Genomic DNA, 19,010 nt, shown 5'->3' with positions numbered 1-19,010 from the left:
ACAACGGGCACCAGTGATACTTGACGCAGAAGGTTAGACAATTAAGGGAATTTTAGGGATCCTTGTTTCATTTCGCATCTTTAACAAACAATATAAGAGGTGTTTTCCTTCCGCCTACAGCTACACCGCTTGTTCATGGCGGGAATCTTGCAGTGAAATCTCGCCTCGCCGTCTGTGTGAAAGTTACAGAGGTGGATCTGCCAGCGGAGGTGAAAGGGGTAAGCTGGCAGCGTTGGACAGGAGTGTGACGGTCTGATGGCGTTCAGTCTGACAGCTAAACAGATCCTTCACTCATCAAATAAAAGAGAAAATGTCCCACACTTCAACCCACAGAGCAACGTTACAACACCATCATCAGTAATGTGGCAGCAGGTCGTGTCTTCAGCATCTTATATCCTGTCTGTCTGTCCTACCGACCCTTTGTTACATTTCTGCCGAGGAAAACAGCGTCTGTCCCCGGCGGAGATTATGTGACGCGATTTCCAGCAACAAACTTAAACTCACCATGTCTTTGTTGCCTTCCACTCTTGTGTTGTTGTAGTTTCTGTCTCTGGAAACTTATATAGGGAAAAAAATCACCAAATTTAATGAGGAAACGTCTCCGCGATGGTCAGCCCTCCTGACCGAACTTCTTCCTGGAAAACATCATCCCTCTCCGGGAGTGAGAGCCAGACAGGGTCCGTTATTTACTGATGGTGATTATGTGATGATGTCATTCAGAGCACAAAACTTCTCTTTGACACTTTCCACGCTGCATCGTGGGTCAGGATCTCAATCACAACACTTTATAACAGCATCCATATGATTATAAACAGTCGGCGGATACATTTTTTTGATTTACAGGTGGAAACATGCAGATCTGAAGTTACGATGTGTCCTGCACGGCTCTTTTGGTTCCCGACATGCTGTGTAAATGACACTCTGGAGCGGCTTCACGCCGGCTCAGTGTGAACGAGCAAAGGTGGCATATAGACGAGCCTTCGTTGCGGCGATATTGCGAAATCGGCGTCTGAAAAGGGCTCATGTTTTTAGTTTTGGCCCCAAAAAAGTGTTGGGCCCTCTCGTGACTCGGGGGCCCGGGAAAGAAGAAGGCTATGTCAAACCACCATCAAATCAGACAGACGACCGCTCGACCTCCTGAGCCACAGCCGCCCTTTTTTAGTTTGAATAGTTTTTGGACAGCAGCGGAGCTCTGTGTCACAGAGGAAGAGGATCCTGACAGACGGCGTGTCGTGGAGCGAACATCAGCAATAATGGCGGCTGCCTCTGAGTTCAGGTGTCGGCCGTGACGCCTCCTCAGCCAGCATCAGTACAGAAACCTTCCTCCTGAACAGCCTGCTGAATATTCAGGTCACTGTTCTCACTGCTCATGTTCACTGATGAGGTGAATCCAGGTAAAAACACAGTTTCCCCTCAAACTGAATACCAATTAGCACACAGCGGGAGATAAAGACGAGCTGACTGGAGGAGAAGTGGAGGATTTGAGGCTTTAAGGTAACTGAATGTGTATTTAATGGAGCTGTGTGTCTAATATTTTATACATTAGTGGAGATGTTTATTAAAAGGAGCTCACCTCTCCAGGCTGGCCTGTCAGTGGTCCATGTCCTGAACCACAGTGACACCAGGTGGACGTCTCGGGAACTGACAAAACAGATCAACAAGGTCTGTTTAACATGTTGGAGCAGGGAGAGCTCAGATGTGGAGGAAGTACTCAGATCTTTCAGTACTACACTGTTAAAATACTCCATTACAAGTAAAAGTGTGTAGGCTGATTTTCAGAATCCCTCTGGACTAACTGCAGGTGACTCAGATCACCTGTGTGCAGGTGAGGAGACTGACTCCTGATTGAGGAGTGGAAGCAGCTTGGGGCATTTTCCCTCTCAGCCAATCACGGTGTGATGACGCCCTTTTTGTGAAGGCTTAAAAGAGGTGGGGAATGGCACCCAGGTGGCTCTCACACTCATCCTGAATGAACTGGTTTATTGTCCAAGTCCAGTAGCAGACATTGGGCAATTCCCCCCTAGATTTACATGTTTTTATGTAGGTTGGGTTGGCCTGTGAGCATTTTACTGCCAGTGCCGCCACAGGATAACAGCCGACCAGGTGTGTCCTTGTCAATTCACACCTGGCATGTGTCTCCAGCGACCGGATCTCACTTTACATGCAAATATTTTACACAAAGAAATGTGTAACATTTGCCGAATGCCAAATGCCACATTTTTTATTTGATTTGATTTGATTATTTTTTTTAGCTCTATTTGATTGTTTTATTGTTTAACGACCCCAATTGAAATGTCTTTACGCTGTCTTGCCGTTTCTTCTTTCAAATTATTATCGATTAAGACTTTTTAAAACAAGTTTAACGTCTTCAGGAACAAGGAACATGGAAAAAAACGAACAGAAAGGCAAACCTGCCTTTAAAATAATCTGCATGTACGTGTTCATTTTGGTGTAAAAGTTGTGATTATTAATTTGTCCAAACTCCTTTAAATTTAAATGCGCAGTATGTAATTTCTGCCACTAGGGGTCTCTCAATCAAAACAAATCAAAAGGTGTGAGAGCACAGGATCGTGGGAGATGTCTTTATTGTTAACAGCCACCGTTGCTGATAAAAATCCATCTATGTGACCAAAACAATGATGTCAACAGGCGAGGCGATGCGTTAAACCCTCACCTGACTCAGAATTCGCTCAGCGTATGTAAATCTGTTTGTGGACTCTCATTACAACATGTGGATTATATTACGAGTCAGATTTTTGTTTTGCGGTCACTGGATGCGGCTGCAGAGCTGCTGGATGTCGCCCTACTTTGCAATTCAAATTCCTCCTGCAGCGCCGGAGTGAAAGTTTCAGCAGAGTGAGGACCAGACAGACAATCTCCACTTAACTCTGACTAAACTGCAGGTTGTTGAGTTTCCCGTCTGACACTCAGACTGTCGGTCCGTCTCCTGGTGAAGTCTGCTGCTGGATAATTAGTCCGCTGAGGTTACAGACAAAACACTTCACTGACAACATCCTCCCCAGGGGAGAAGCAGCGGAGAGAGTAACAGAGTGTCGCGATCAACGATAGTCAACAAGCAGAGAAGACCAGGCTCGTATGGAAAAATAAATAATGTGAAGAATGACGGGGCTAATCCAACACTTCTTATCTACCATGTTTTCTTCTCCGTTATCGTTCTCTGATTGCATTTCTTTGTTTTGGCTTTGATATTGTTGGCACGGTTACACAAATGTAACCCACAGACGTTTCTGTGAGGGACAATAAAATAGAGCAAGGCGATAGAGTAAACAGTAATGAAAGAAAGAGTTAGACATGATTTAGGATCATGGCAACAAGTCTTTATTGAAATAATCTGTGTGCATTTAAAATATCACGTTATATTTAAAAACATACAGGAATTAAAACGTTTGTTGATGGAAGTTTCAGAGTCAGACAACCATAAATAAAACCAAACCAGAGTTTTTGAATTTCTGTTCAGCAAATCACACACACTTTGCATAAATGCTGCTCATTTTCAAATGAACAAGAATCTGAAACACCGGAAACTGATTATCATTAATGCAAAGTACATGCGATGTTTGTCAAGTGAGCCAAAACCTGAAAAAAACAGCGGTGTGTTCGTTTAAAACAGTTTGTAGTATCAAAACACTTTGTTCATCTGAGCTTCATAAACTGATCAGTCTTCGGCTGCAGACATATTATACATCGATACAGTTCATTACTGAGCATCATTCAGTCTTTACACAACTTGTCGGGATCACCGATCATCGAGGGCCGAGACAAAACTCTCTTAAAATAAAATACAAGTGGATCTTGAGTTAAGATTTTTTTTAGCTTGTTCTGATTTACAGGCTTCTGGTGGCACTTTAGGGACGAGCTGTAAACCAATGTGTTCCCACTTTCATTAAAAGAAAATGTTACCATATTGGTCTGTCGTCTCTTTGTAGTCCATCTGTCGTCTTTGTAGTCCATCTGTCGTTTCTTTGAACTAAAATTGTCATTCTAAAAATCATATCCACCTGAATAAAAAATAAGTAATTTTAGAAGAAATAATAATCTGATCCTGATTTTTCTTTACATCTTTTGTAATATGTTTTATGTACCTTTTTTTATCGTTAGGTGTGTGTGTGTTTTGTGTGCTTCTCCTGACAAAATGTCCCTTATGGAAAAATACAATTCAAGTTGAAAGTTATAGTAAACACTGAATGATGGTCAGTATGTATCACAGAAACAGTTTGTGTCGCTGCGTCACAGACTCGCAGTCATCAGCAGAGACGACAACCGTAACAACAAAAACATGAGGGTATCAAAACAGAAGCAGAGATGTCTCACTCTGCTCTCATTTCCTGGCACCGCAGAGAAGCAAAAAACCAAAAACTAAAAATAAATACATCTGTAAATGTTTCTCACCAAACTGAGTTTGGATCCTCACATTTTTTCTCGTTTCTCTCAACAAATCCATGAAAACATCAAAGTCAACAATGAATTGATTGTTTAAAGTGTTTAACGTTATTGTTCGTCAGCTGTAAGTATGTGGTGAGCCCCTCAATCTAACATGTTTATGTACAGTCACATGTTTGTGTTTCCTGCCTCAAAAGAAAAGTTATCAGATATAAGATACATTCGATATCTGGGCTAAATTAACTTAAACCCAGAGGTCAAAGTAAATGTTAAACAATGAATAGATGACAAAGCTTAACAGCTCACAATCTGATCCCACTCAGTGACATTTAAAACTGAAAGAGGATCCTGATCCTGTTGTGTGATTAGCAGACGCCTTCAACGAACCTGCTCAACACTGAGGACATTGTGTTTATTTCCTCTACATTTTGTGGCAACGAGTCATCGATTCAAGTTTCGATTCAAAAGGCGACCACGCTGCTATCCAGTTACACCACCGCCTAATGTGTGTGACCTAAAATCCTGCAGGTTATTATTTATTCAGAGCCGATCCCTGTTCAGAACCGGGTTTCATGTGACACGCCCAGACTGCACCTGCTCTAAACACAATTTATCTCACATTATCAGACATGATTATCAGCTGCAGTGCTGAGAGACACACAAACACATTGTTGGGTTTGTTTGTTTTTTCCCCCATGAGATTTGTTGACAAGACATCCTGTGCAAAAAACAAGCTATATTTCTAAAGTCCTACATTCAGAAAATACCCTCTCAAATACAGAAAGCTGGTTATAAAGTTAGTGATGGTGAGTGAAACTGATGTTTTCACAGAAAAACATTTTCATTTCCTCACCACCTTCAAGAGGAAAAAGGAAACAGTACATTGAAGGTGTAGCAGAGCATCTCCTTGTTTTTGATAATGATGGACAGAGGCTCCATCCTGGATAACATCCTCACTTAATTTAATACTCTTTCATTGTCTCAGATCTCACTGTCGTCTTTTTATGTCTCTTTGTAGTCACCATCCATCTTTTCTGTCAGTTTGTTTCTCTGTAGTCGTTTTGTGCATCTCGTTTTGTGCATTTATGTCTTTGTGGCCATTTTGCGTCTCTTTGTAATCATTTTCTTTCTCTCTGTAGTTGTTTAGTGTATCTTTGTAGTCGTATGAATTCACTCATGTTGCATCTGTTTGCAGTTTCTCTGCAGTTTTGTGAATCTTTTTAATTCTCTCTGTAGTCACTTTCATTTGTTTTAAGTGAATGTGCCTCTTTGTATTTATTATGTCTCTTTGTAGTCGTGTCAGTATCTTTGTAGTGATATCTCTTTGTAGTAATAGTTTGTCTCTTTGTAATCATTTTATGTCTCTTTGTAGTCGCTTTGCATCCATTTGTACTCATTTTGTTTATCTTTGTAGTCATCTTTTGTCTCTTTGTAGTCATACTGTGTCTCTTTTCAGTCATTGTGTCTGTGCATTTCTGTGTTGACGTTTTGCATCTCTTTGTAGTCATTGCGTGTCTTTGTGGTTGTTTTGCGTCTCTTTGTAGTTGTTTAATTGTCAATTGAAATCTGTCTTTAATGCTCTTTGGATGGATTCACAGCTTTTTTTGATTTCTGTAAGTTATCCAATCTGCTAAAGTGGCTTGAGGTGATTAAGTGTTCGAGAGTTTCCCTCAGATTTCAGTCCAACACCTGGACGACACGTTCAGGTGAAGGTGATTTGTTGTGTGTGAAAGCAGTTGGACCTCGTCGATGAACTGAAACGCTGTTGAACTAAAAGCCCGGACCTTTAAAAAGGTGCACAAGGTTTATAACATCAGTCAGAGCGAGTCCAGACAGGAAACACACACCTGTGTCTCTGCTCTCCTTCTGTCTCTCTCAGCTGATGATGAAGACTCTCGGTCCCTCCTCTCTCATGGGAGGAAGACTCTCTATCACCACGTTGTCCATCAGTCCGTATTTATCCTCTTTTTTATTCCTCCATCCTCCATCTCCTCCTGCTCGTCCATTGGCTGAAATCTCCTCTGTGAGCCCCTCCCTCTCCACCGGCTGAGCCAGCTGACTGGTCAGCTCCTTCATCGTCACCTGAAAGACATCGAAGCAGGTTTTCCACTAGACCTTTTCTTAATGTTAGCCATAAAGACGCATTAATGCAGAGGGGAGGGACCACCAACCTGCAGCTCTTTGAAGAGGTGGAGCATGGCCACGCCCACCACGATGACCAGGAAGGCTCCCAGCGTCGTGACCACGTCCACAGGCCTCATGCTCCTCCACTCCTGGAAGAGGATGATGGAGGTGGACAGAACCACGGAGGTGAAGAGGACGTAGTAGATTGGGTAGACCAGCAGGGTGTTGAAGGTGTCCAGGGACTTGTTGAGGTAGTTCACCTGTGAGCGGCAGGAAGGCACTTTAGTATTTGAAACTGTTTCAGTACTTATTTTCCACAGTATAGATACACTGGTTCCAGCTGTGCTTTCTCACTCTCTTATTTCAAGGTATTTTATCGCAGATAGAAATTTGAGAATCATGAAAACACTACTGGACACCGACCGTAGTTTTTCTTTATTCACTTAACCCAGATTTTTAACTACGATCCCTCCACACACCTGTCAAATGTCACAGTGAAGATGATATTTGACCTTTTGGATACAAAATGCCATCACTTCATCTTTTCATCTAACTAGACATTTGTCCAAAATGTCATAATTATCATGTGAAGTACTCTATAGGAAGCAGTGAGGCATTTGTTCTTCAGTTCCTTAAAAACAAGTTATATTACAGTTTTTATACAACTTCCAGGGGAAAGCACGCCACCAGAGCACTTCAATAAGTGGGAAACACAAACAGCTCTCTGTTGCTTCAGGAGTTTATTTTCTCTCTTAGAAAGACGAGTGGGCATCATGTGACCTCACAATACATTTTTGTCCATTACTCAACATATGAAGTGTCACTTCATCCGTCAGTCCAAGTGGACTTTGGAAAGTTTTGCGTTCTTGAACTACAGGTTGTTTGCACATGATATCATGTCACCATGAAGAACTGGAGAAGTGATTTCTGCACGGAGAAGCTCTTTAAAAATGTTTTGTGCTGTTTGCGACTGTGCCAACCGGTCAAAGAGCTACCTTCGAGTCCTGAAAGTAGGCGAGAAGTTTAAAAAACTCATGGAGAAACGGTCGCAGACATGGATTAAAAACCTCTGTCTAAAGTCTGGAGAAGTGGAGTCAGACAATGCTCGTGCATGCAGCGACCACTTCTTGAAAGATAAGGCTGCAATCATTTTGCTACTTAACTTTATATATCTGGCTAAAATCTACAGAAATACAGAAACAGTTATAAGCCTCAAGACTCTTGTACGCCTTCATCTGGATCACGTGGCTGCTAACAAGCTATAGTGCTCATGATAAAGGGGGTACCAGCTGCATCGGAAAACGAAATCAAGTACCTGGTGTGAGAAGTGTGTCGAGTTGAGCTGAGCTGAGCCGTAATAAGCTGCGGGAACGCGGCAACTTATAAGAAACCTCAAAGAAGGGGAAGTTTACGGCTCACCTGTGTTACTATGGAGACGATGAGAGTGAGCAGCAGGATCCAGGTGAGAGGATTAGCAAGCACTGAAATATCGTACATCACTACACAAAGAGAGAAAGTGAATATTAAGAGTCCTGCATCGAGGCATCGTCATTTTTATTCCATCTTCCTTGTCAAAACCCAATGCCTACATCACCCACAATGCAACTCAACTGCAGTAACGAATCTGTATTAATTGTTTTAAATGTATAGAAACATGGGGAAGTATCGGGTCTCTCACCAGTGTTGATGGCGATGGCGAGGCCCTTCACGGAGGAGACGGTGAAGGCTCCGAGCAGCGAGCAGATGCTGATGTAGATGAGGATGTTGGAGTGACCGAACCGAGGAGAGAAGTACAGAACGAGAGCCGCACACAGAACCAACACCAGCGACATGTAGACCAGGAACCCTAACACACACACACACACACACACACACACACACACACACACACACACACACACACACACACACACACACACACACACACACAGGAGACAGAGTCAGTACTGAAAATCTAACGTAATAAATCGGCCACCGCAGGAAGTCGTCAGTCAGCGGGTGAACCGCCTACTCACCAGGCTCCAGCAGCTTGTTGGTCATGTCCCGTAGTGATGTCACTTCCTGTTCCTGTGGCGCGTGGATTACCAACAAGATGCTTCCCAGCACGCACAGAAAACAGCCGAGCTTCCCCACCACGTTCAACACCTCCCCCAACAGGTGGGAGGACAGAACTGCACTGAAACACACACACACGATCAATTTATCAAACAATCCTCAACAGCAGAGACGAATAAAACTACTCCTGTGCTGATAACTTGAGGTTAAACTGAAGCTACCTGATGAGGACACTCAGAGCGCCCAGCGGCGTCACCAGCGTGGCCGGAGCAAACATGTAGGCGGCAAAGTTACAGACCTCTCCTGCTCCCACTGCAGACGGAGAACAATGCTGAGTGAACCGCATTAAAATGAAAACATCATGCGACTGCTGATAACATCCGCAATCATGCTGAACCACAAACAGGTCTTTTAAATTCAAATGTAGAACAAATAACAGTCAGTCAGATGAGAAGATGGATATCAGTTCAAAAGGTGCAGGTGTGGTTTTAGCCTAGTTTAGTATCAGTGTGGAGCAAGTTACCTCCACTGGTGACTATCATTTGAAAGTAATAAGTTGTTTTACAGAATCACAGTCTGTGCAGAGTGATGCGTTACAACAAAATAACCGCAGAAGTCCGACTGGGTGTTTTAAAATAGAAGAGCGTCATATTATTTCCTCTTTTTTTATAAAATATATAATTTCTTTATCCTGGCAAAACCACTCATCCTTGTCAGGGTCAAGGGCGGGGGGGGCTGGAGCCGATCCCAGCGGACATTGGGCGACATACAACCTGGACAAGTCGCCGGTTCATCACAGGACTCACATACGGGGACAAACAACCATTCAGACAATCAAGAGTCACTGATTAACCGAACATTTGCATGTGTTTGGATTGTGGGAAAGACCCTGCCCAGTCTTCTTGCTGTGGTGCAGCAGCGCTAACCACTGCACTGCTGTGCCGTGCCGTCCCTTACAGACTAAAGGAATATAAATTATCGAGGACACAATTTAGGACTTTATGACTTCAAAGCTTCAAAGGCCGGGGGTCACCACTTTTTTCTGTCTCTTTTGCCCACCATGCCGTCAAATGTTTATAAAGCCGGAGTGGACGGCAACAAACATTAATTTACTTTTTTTTTGGGAGGAATTTATTGAAAAGTGTTCAAAATGTGTGCCATGTTTCGATGGAGACGTGGCTACTGTGTGGTTTGCTGCCACGGCCTCCATAGTTTCCACTGTAAAAAATGAAATAAATACAAATAAAACTAATAAACTCTTACTGGTTAACAGGCCTCCCCACCACAGCCAGTCCTTCAGGTAGCCGTGACCTCCATCCCCTACAAACACAGACACACAGTGTGATACTTTATACAAACACAGAGTCACACTTCTTTATGATTTTAGCAAGTGACAGGAAAATGTATCTTCAGATAAAGAGATTATTATGCCCTGAATGTGAGATAACACTGATTATTTCAGCTAAAACTAAACATTCAGCTAAATATGAGCATAATAAAAACACCTTTACAAAGTGAGATTATTAAGTTTTAAGATCCTGAGTCCACGGCTGTTTGTAACTCAAGTCTTTGGATTTAGTTTCCTGTTCTCTCTGAGCCCGGTCAGGTGAAAAAAACAGAAAAAAACTGTAAAAACCGGTTTGTTGAGCAACTTTCTATTTGACCACATGTTTCATAACACAGAGGCTGAAATCAAAAGTCCAAACTGTCTTTATCTCTAACTTTTCTTCCCTCCGGGCCTCTCACACCACTTTTTAAACCACTGAATTGTACAAAACTTATAAAGATAAGGCTAATGTCCAACGTGCAAACACTACATTTGGGAAAACTGCTTTTAGTTTCTGCGCCCCGCACACTTTGATCATTTTTACAACACACATTAAAAACGTTTTATTCTCTGCTGACCTGCTCTGGTGTGACCGTTGCTGGCCAATCGGAGCAGAGCTTTCTTCTTTAGGATGACGCTCCCACCAATCAGGAAGGCGGACAGCAGGGCCAGCGTCAGGCCCAGCCACAGCTTGTAGGGTCCGTTTGTTTGCAGATCTGGAGACAAACACGTACAGTATTCAGCTGAGTGTGTGTTTTTCCGGGTGTGTACCTGCAGCGTGTGTGTTTAATGACTTACCTGAGAATAAAAGATATCCTGATAACAAACTGACCAATCAGACTGATTTGCTGAGTCATGCTGGTGGACGTGTCATGTTTTTCACATGAAAGTATAAATCTACAGGTTCTCATGTGTTTTGTTTCCATCTGATTTGTGGCTACGAAGTCAGAAGTGAACCCAGAAGCGATTGCAGATTTTTTGACAGATCACATAAATCACACCGTGTCTTATTTTCCTCTCTTTGTTCTCTGCTGAGCTCCATGTGAACATGACCTGCCCTCCAGATACACTGTAATGAACAATAAAGTTCCTCTTAGAGTCGCATTTACATTCCCAACTCGCTTTCACCCACTCCTGATGTTTATCGGCGATTGTTATCAGTCTGTTCCCTCTTTATTGTCTCACAGCACAGAATACAGAACTAACTAAAAACGAGATGAACTTCAAGATATAAAACACTTTCACACTCGTCGTGTTGGCAAAGCTTCCCTGAAATTATATCACAACAACAAGAACTAGTCGGCCCTTGTCAGCGGCTTTTCGGTCGACTGAGCATGTTGAATCGGCGGTGGAGCTCATCGGTGAGAGAAATCACTGCAGCTCCTTTCACATGGCGGGAATCTTGCGACCATAGTCTGCGGAGGAAGTAACAGAGCCGCAACGGAGGCGAGACGACGTCAGCGTGGGACAGGAGTGAGTCTGTCTGAAGACGTTCACAGTCATTCAACTCACATGACTGATCAGCTGTTCCCGCCCTTGCTGCATGCATTATAATCACTGCATTTCTTCGTCATCTCAGCATGCAACATGGTCAATGCTAGCTGACATGCAAGAACAACTACAACTTATCCATAGCCCTATCGAAAGCACTTCCTGAAGACCTCTCTCCATTTTCTCTCTTTACCTCTAGCCTTTGCGTTCCACATCGACGCGTGGTGCTGCCACGTAGCCTACATCGCATCATCCTCTGATGAAATTACACATTACGTAGCCCAGTTCCTTCCCTCAAAACAGTTTATGGAAACGCACCAGATCCACATTTTTCTCCTGAATCAAATGGTGTGTGACATTTGATGCTGACTGACTAAATACAGGAGAGTCAGACGCCCTAGAAAGTTGTTCTGGGTGTTTCCACTCTCGAAACAACTAATAAACACAGGACGTTTACACACAAACAGAGACCCCTCAGGTATGTAAGAGGTATGTGTGGGTGTGGGTGTGTGTGTGTGTGGTTGTGTACCTGCTGAGTGAGTGCTGTTGTCCAGGGGCATGTAGTGCAGCGTTTGATCTCCAGGGATCAGACACACTGCAGAGTGAGGGCCGCACCACAGCCGGACCTCAGAGCCTGCAGACGGAGAGCAGAAAGTTAGCTTTGATATTCTGTGTTTGAAACTTTTCTTATCGTTTCCTCTTTTAACAACAGATTTAGAAATGTATAAATACACACATGAAACAGTTCAGGGTCTCAAACATCAATAATTGAATGCGTTGTGCTGAAACGTTGAGCAGCAGCGAGAGTCACAAACTGTCTCATGCTTGATCAGATAGTTTTTGTGTGTTAGCTAATTTGCTAATTAGCACAAAACACAAGGGTCAGCTGAGGCTGATGGGAATTAGGGCTTCAACTGGAGATTATCAGTCCTACAAAAAATGTTTTCCGTCGTATCAATAATCTTTCAGCCCGTCAGATTCTGATAGACGACCCGGAGCTGTCGTTCAGTGCAGGAATCTTCCTCAGACGGATGAGTTTCCCGAGTGTTTGCCGACGGTGTTTCTTCTCTCTTTGAACCCGTTGGTGTCATACTGGTTTGACCACTGTGCAGATTAGGAGTAACATGAGGACGGGAGAGGGCTCAGCATAACCAGGCAGTTCAATATTTACACTGTCAACACTGAGGCCTCACTACAGAGAGACTGTATTAACACCGACTGTGCAACAGTTTGGATTACTCTCAGCGTTTATTAAACCTTAACTCTCGATATGTTGTCTTATCACCCACCTACAATACTGTACTGAACAACCATTCACACCTGGGCTCACCTGGCCCTAGCAACCCACATGAAGGCCGGTTTGACCAGCGACCCACAAGTCGCCCTAGCGACTCTGAAACTCAGAGCTCACAAGAAACCGGTCCAGTTGCCTCTAAAGTTAATTTGGTACAACTTAACAAACATAAAGAATAAAGTTTCTTATCATAAATTAATATTTACGTGTGTTTAATGGAGCTTTTTCTTCAAAAACATTTATATTTTCCTCATAATGAGTATTTATTAGACAATTAGAGATTTTACCAGGAAATTAAAAGCCTGTAAAATAAAGCATTATATTCATTTACATTTAAAAATGGTGGCACAAAATATCCATTAGGTCATTATTATTGATCTGAATATCTCATTTTTATTGAAATACTGTCTTATAATATCTCCTCTCACTCAACCAAGACTTTGTGAGTAGTTTTACAGTATCTGAACACTGACCGATAAAATTCACCTTTTATTTAAACATTTTCTTGTTAAATCTGTGATAACGGTGTTGTTACATCATCCTGACCGGACGTTTTCAAAGTCTGCTGTAGACAAAACTCAGAAATATCTGACAAAATTGTCCCACTTCAACTCCAAAACGATTATAACGTGGTTATTAGGCGTTAATATTTTCCTGGCAATCCAGATTATAATTTTATGATCAGCATTTCAATTCTGATCGAATATCAGGATCCATGTGAACACAGTTAAAGAGGAGTAGAGACACCAAAATACACTTCTCAACATTAGTTAGGCATATTGGGATATGGGTGCATATATGCACGTGTATTAATATGCAATGAAAGGTCAAATTAAATGTGTCGCATTATTTTTGGTCCCCAAAAATAATCATAAAACACAACATTAAAATTTGGAGACGTCACAGAATAAACAGTCAAGTGAAACACTGAAATATCCCTCATTAATTTAGTGTTTTCATATTTAAGAAGCTGGAATTTTGACAATGAAACCGGTTAATCGATTATCAAAATAGTTGAAGATTAATTTAGGATTTGACAGTTAATCGATTAATGTTTGCAGCTTTAATTATTTATCTTAAGATGTTCTCAGCTAAAATTAAGAGGGACATGTTGTCCAAGAGTAGATGCAGGTCTTTAGAGCAGCATATTTACATTACTGTCTTGTGTTGTTGTCCTTACCAACAGCACTTTGTCTTTATATTGGTGAGATAAATACGAGGAGGGACTCCAGAGACAGAGAAGATCAACAGATGTGTAGTCCTAAACATCTCTAAACATCTCCCTCCATGTTTCTGCATAAATCCTAAATAAGAGGGCTGTTGGAGGTTCATCTCACCGTTCCTGCACGTCTCATTACTCAGCTGAACATCTCGCATCGTGTTGATTCGTTGAGGAAACAGAAACACGAGCTGGGTCTTCAGTCAGCGTCTCCTCATCGATGAAGAAGAAGAAGGAGGATCCTCCAAAATGTCCGAGCAGCACCTGGTTATCTCTCCAGGTACATCTGCAGTTCACCTGCCAGCAGCTCCTCTCTGGGATTTAACAGGTGAGCGTGACTTCACGGACGACACCGACTGAAAGAGGTGGAGGTGGAGGAGGAAGACAACACGACACCTGACCCCGCCCCGCCGGGACGTGCCGAGCCGAGCCACACCGGGCCCAGCAGGTGTATCAACTTTCCCGTCTAGCAGCTCAAACAAAGGAGCTACAAGAGGGAAATGTCCAGTATACTCACCTTAAAAAGACTCAGTACTCCGTTACTTCACCTGCACGAGTACTTCCTCCACCACAGGGACGATTAGAGACGCTGTGAGGTTCATTACAGCTGAACTTCATCCCGACGCGTTTCCTCTGGTAGAAGCTCAGAGAGGTGAAAACACAAACTCACCTGTCGTGTTGATTCTTCCTCGCTGGTGCACCGACTCTGCCCCCTCGTGGCGGATCTGATAAAACACTGCAGACTTCTTCTTCTTCTTCTGCTTCTTCTTCTTCTTCTTCTTCTTCTGCTTCTTCTTCTTCCTCTTCTTCTTCTGCTTCTAGTTCTAGTTCTTCTTCTTCTTCTTCTTCTTCTTCTTCTTCCTCTTCTTCTTCTGCTTCTTCTTCTGCTTCTTCTTCTTCTTCTTCTTCTTCTTCTGCTTCTTCTTCCTCTTCTTCTTCTGCTTCTAGTTCTAGTTCTTCTTCTTCTTCTTCTTCTTCTTCCTCTTCTTCTTCTGCTTCTTCTTCTGCTTCTTCTTCTTCTGCTTCTTCTTCCTCTTCTTCTTCTGCTTCTAGTTCTAGTTCTTCTTCTTCTTCTTCCTCTTCTTCTTCTGCTTCTAGTTCTAGTTCTTCTTCTTCTTCTTCTTCTTCTTCTTCTTCTTCTGCTTCTTTTTCTTCTAGTTCTCCTGCTTCTTCTTCTTCTTCTAGTTCTTCTGCTTCTTCTTCTTCTTCTTCTGCTTCTTCTTCTTCTTCTTCTTCTGCTTCTTCTTCTAGTTCTTCTGCTTCTTCTTCTTCTTCTGCTTCTTCTTCTTCTTCTTCTTCTAGTTCTTCCTCTTCTTCTTCTTCTTCGTCGTCTTCTGCTTCTTCTTCTTCTTCTTCTGCTTCTTCTTCTTCTTCTTCTTCTAGTTCTTCTGCTTCTTCTTCTTCTTCTTCTTCTTCTTCTTCTTCTTCGTCTTCTTCTTTTTCTTCTTCTAGTTGTTCTGGGTTTTTATGATGTAGTATAATATGTTGCACCACGCCACATGTGTGCTGTGCTTCTGTGCACAATGTGCACTCAGCAGCATGAAGAACACAGAACAGGCTTGGACTGGCAGCTACTTTGAAAATGCAGTGTATTTCAGACTTGTCCCCGTCTCCTCTGGATCATACAGAAGTTTACATTAATAAACCATAAACACTAAACAGTAATGTGATGCTGACACTGTTGATAAAGAGTGTTATTAATGTGTTAGAGGAAGGGCGACAAACTTGAAACATGGACTTTAACCATCTAATCCTCTCCTAGTTTCAATTTAGTATCTGTTTTGTCTGTGATGGAGTTTTTACCTGCTACAAACTCCATATACACTCGAAAGAACATGAAAATATATCAGAATATAGGATTTTAATCCTAATAACAAGTGTTAGAAATGAGTTGGTTTTAAATCCTAAACTTTGTACGGTTGTTTTATGAAAAGCTTTATCATATTTATTTAGATATACATCAGGAAGTATTCAGGCCCCGTCACTTTTTTCACACTTTGTTATGTTGCAGACATTTTGTTTTGCAAACTTATTCAAAAGGAAAAACTGGAAAACACCCTGAATGTGTCTGGATGTTGCTGTTCATCACTTTTATTTAAACTGCTCGTGGTTGCACCTTTACTTGTGCTTCATGAATCATCCAACATGACAGAAGAAAAAAAGTCACCAAACATTTGATTTCTCTCAATTCACAAAACTTTATTTTCTAGGAAAAATAATTTCATCCATTTTCTCAGCACTTCATTTGACAGCGGTTGGTTTTACAGAGAGAGGACAGCGCTGCCGCTCTTCTGGGGAGGGGAGGGGGTGATGGAGGGGGTTCAGGCTAAGTTAGCCAAGAAGCTAAGCCATGCTAAGCTGGGCTAGGCTAACCACAGCCAGGCTAAGCACCGTTCAGTTGCAGTAGTTCTGCAGGTCGAAGATGTTGCAGGGTCGGTGGCAGCACTGCTCCACGATGCCTCGCTTCACCATCATCTCCATCTGGTCCTTGAAGGCGAACTCTGCCACCTCGTTGTCGCCGCCCGCCGCCCCGGCTCCGCCTGCTTTAGGTGGGAGGAAACCTGACAGGACAAACAGGAAGTCATCATCATACATTAACATCAACACCAATGCTGAGTGTCTGTGGTGTGTTTAGTGATGCTGTGAAGGTGTTTTAGTCGGAGGCCTCACCCATCAGAGGGTCGACGTCTCTCTTGGGGTTGTAGAAGAAGCCTCTGTCCCCGCAGACCAGGTAAAGAGCGTCGACCAGGTGAGAGCCGCACAGGTGCTGTGGGGGCGCGACGGCCTGGGAGCCCGGCCATGACACGACCAGTAAGACCAGAAGAGAGACAGACTGGAGCCACAGAGCCGCCATACTGGACGAGAGCTGAACACACAAACATAGACAACAGACGATAGAGTGAGAAAGGAAGGATGAAGAGATGGAGAGTACAGATACAGGAGCAGTTCAGGAAGAAGAAGAGAAGGTGGAGGAGTTAATAGAGGAAGGAGAAGGAGGAGAAAACAGATGATGAGTAGTTGAGGAGGAGAGCCCACCTTTGATATTTGGTGGAGAAGAAGAAGTAGATGGAGGAGGAAAAGTAAAAGTTGTCAGAGGAGGAGAAAATGGCAGAGTAGACAGGCGAGGAAGAGGAGGATAAGGGTGAGGAAGTAGAAGTATGGAAAGATGAGCAAGAGGAGGAGGAGGATAAAAACTTACCTGTAGAGTCAGACGAGGAGGAAGAAGGAGGAGAAACACTCACCTATAGAGCTGGAGGAGGAGGAGATGGACGAGGTGACTGTGATGAAGAGGAGGAGCAGGAGCTGATTAGCTGAAGGCTGGTTGGTGTGAGGACGATCAGAAGGCCTCCGCTCCTTTTATACTCCATCACCTCCACCTGGACACGCCCACCGCTCTGTGTGTGTGTGTGTGTGTGTAAACAGTTTAGTCAGCACACAATAAGTGACTCGGTTGCTTCTGATTGAGCGGTCGCATCACTTAGTAAAACAAACAGAGCTAATGATCCGACATGATCTGATCACCTCGTAGACAAATATTGATCGTCAATCAGCCTCCTGCTGCTTCTGATGAGCTCAGCAGACCGACAGGTGCTGAGATCAGATTACTGTGAAGCGCTGAAAATTGTCTCTGAAGAGAATCTCGTCTTTACGGAGCCTCAATGCGAGTTTCAACTCTTCGTTTATCTGTCTGGACTCAACTTTTTTCAAGGAAAAGCTGTATAAAAACAGACGCAGTTAGAGACAAGCTGCTGATATTTCCCTCAGGAGGTGGTGGAGACCAAAAACAGAGCTAAAAGAGACAGAAACACGACTCTTAATGACTCAACTCAATCGCAATAAAGAATAAACATTGGCAAGGTTTGTTTCTGCAAATCAGGGATGTTGAAACTTTACATTTCTTTTGGTTCAACTTTCAGTTTTATGTCCTTACAATGCTGTGCTTATGTTCTGTTAACATTTCTGGTTCTGTCACCACAAACGCAGCTGGAAGTGTGAAAATATATGGGGATTTCACTCTTATAAATGTTGAAACGCACTTTGAAACAGCTGTGACTCCACCACCATCTCTTCTGCCTCACAGCAGGATCGTCTGGGGCTGCTGAAATAAATAGTCAAGAGCGAACTTTCATCATCAGGTGTCACAAACACATGAAATTAATAATCATGCTGATCCATTACTGCCAGATGTGGTCAACCCAATCACCAGAAGCATCACGAAAATGTACATTTCTTCAGGTTGGATTTCTCAAAGTCTCCTTAAAACTATTGAGAAGAAAAAAGTTGAAATGTCGAAAATAAAGTTGACATTTCAAGATAAAAGTCGACCTTCTGTTGCATCAAACAGCACATATGACTGCCTCAGCAAAATGCCTTGTGTAGATGAATTGGTGAAACTGTTCATCAGAATCGGCTTCAGTAACAAAGACATTATGTCTCTTTTAGCTCATAGACACAGTGTAGTTGTCAGTGTTAGGACTCGGAGGAGATTGTGCCGAAAACTGCGTCCGTTCAGACGAAAAAAACACACAAGCTTGGAAGAGGTGGCCGCATTTTTATATCTGAAATAAGTTTGATTTCAGTTGGTGATGTGTTGCAGAGTTGACAACCTTTAATGGAGAAAGCTGCTTGTCCAAATGTAAATCTATCACGTTAACTGAGTATATCTATAATGTGGTATTACTACTTTTAGAAGAACAAGTACAAGATCTGAGTGCTTCTTCCACATCACCCTGTGATGGAGGTCCTGACCACGCAGACACCACGAGCCTGAGCCTCCTTCCATCACTGTTTAATGTGAGTCCTGCTGACGGAGCTCTTCTTGCAGCTTGTTTGTCACAAACTCAACTAACCGTGAGGAGCGTCACCACGATGACGCTGAATGAGGCGCTGCTGATAGCTTCTCAGAATCAGAGTGGGGATGTCTCCACTTCAAACATCTACCAGAAACCATCTGCTGCCTCTCACTGACTGGAAAACAAAAAATGTTTGTTTTTTTTCCTTATTTGAAAATTGCAGGTTAGTATAAAGGTAACTTAAACAAAAATACAAACACAAAACTTTTGTTTTCACTCCCATTTTTAAAATATTTTAGCTCAGGA

At 42.8% G+C, this 19,010-nt stretch overlaps 2 protein-coding genes across 3 annotated transcripts; both read right to left on the bottom strand.

Moving 5' to 3' along the window:
• Nucleotides 1–5,522: 5,522 nt before the first annotated feature.
• Nucleotides 5,523–14,658, bottom strand: nipal4 (NIPA like domain containing 4). Of its 2 annotated transcripts, XM_084372941.1 has the most exons (10): nt 14,030–14,658; nt 11,928–12,032; nt 10,486–10,623; nt 9,844–9,900; nt 8,802–8,892; nt 8,541–8,701; nt 8,204–8,371; nt 7,945–8,024; nt 6,573–6,785; nt 5,523–6,483 (listed from the first exon to the last, which is right to left on the bottom strand). In XM_084372941.1, exons 1-10 carry the CDS (start codon nt 14,067–14,069, stop codon nt 6,277–6,279), a joined length of 1,260 nt encoding a protein of 419 aa, XP_084229067.1. In that variant the 5' UTR covers nt 14,070–14,658; the 3' UTR covers nt 5,523–6,276. The 2 variants fall into 2 exon arrangements, with proteins under 2 accessions (XP_084229067.1, XP_084229068.1); XM_084372942.1 differs by lacking the exon at nt 7,945–8,024 and having other exon boundaries at nt 6,283–6,483.
• A 1,441-nt stretch (nt 14,659–16,099) lies between these two features.
• On the bottom strand, nt 16,100–17,234 carry ins (preproinsulin). Its single transcript, XM_084373540.1, has 3 exons — nt 17,154–17,234; nt 16,582–16,777; nt 16,100–16,472 (listed from the first exon to the last, which is right to left on the bottom strand). Exons 2-3 carry the CDS (start codon nt 16,763–16,765, stop codon nt 16,306–16,308), a joined length of 351 nt encoding a protein of 116 aa, XP_084229666.1. The 5' UTR covers nt 16,766–16,777; nt 17,154–17,234; the 3' UTR covers nt 16,100–16,305.
• Between the last annotated feature and the right edge of the window lie 1,776 nt (nt 17,235–19,010).

This window comes from Pagrus pagrus, assembly GCF_965226575.1.
Source record: "Pagrus pagrus genome assembly, chromosome: 14".
In the NCBI taxonomy this organism is placed as follows: Eukaryota; Metazoa; Chordata; class Actinopteri; order Spariformes; family Sparidae; genus Pagrus; species Pagrus pagrus.
This window is presented reverse-complemented; position numbering and strand designations above follow the sequence as displayed.

Excerpts from the sequence above, each read along its gene's own strand:
- nipal4 (XM_084372941.1), bottom strand. The coding sequence starts at position 14,069 with ATGCGAGATGTTCAGCTGAGTAATGAGACGTGCAGGAACG. Across the intron at positions 10,624-11,927 it reads CAACAGCACTCACTCAGCAG|ATCTGCAAACAAACGGACCC; the intron begins GTACACAACCAC and ends GTTTGTCTCCAG. Across the intron at positions 6,786-7,944 it reads TCGTCTCCATAGTAACACAG|GTGAACTACCTCAACAAGTC; the intron begins GTGAGCCGTAAA and ends TGCCGCTCACAG.
- ins (XM_084373540.1), bottom strand. The coding sequence starts at position 16,765 with ATGGCGGCTCTGTGGCTCCAGTCTGTCTCTCTTCTGGTCTTACTGGTC. Across the intron at positions 16,473-16,581 it reads AGACGTCGACCCTCTGATGG|GTTTCCTCCCACCTAAAGCA; the intron begins GTGAGGCCTCCG and ends TTGTCCTGTCAG.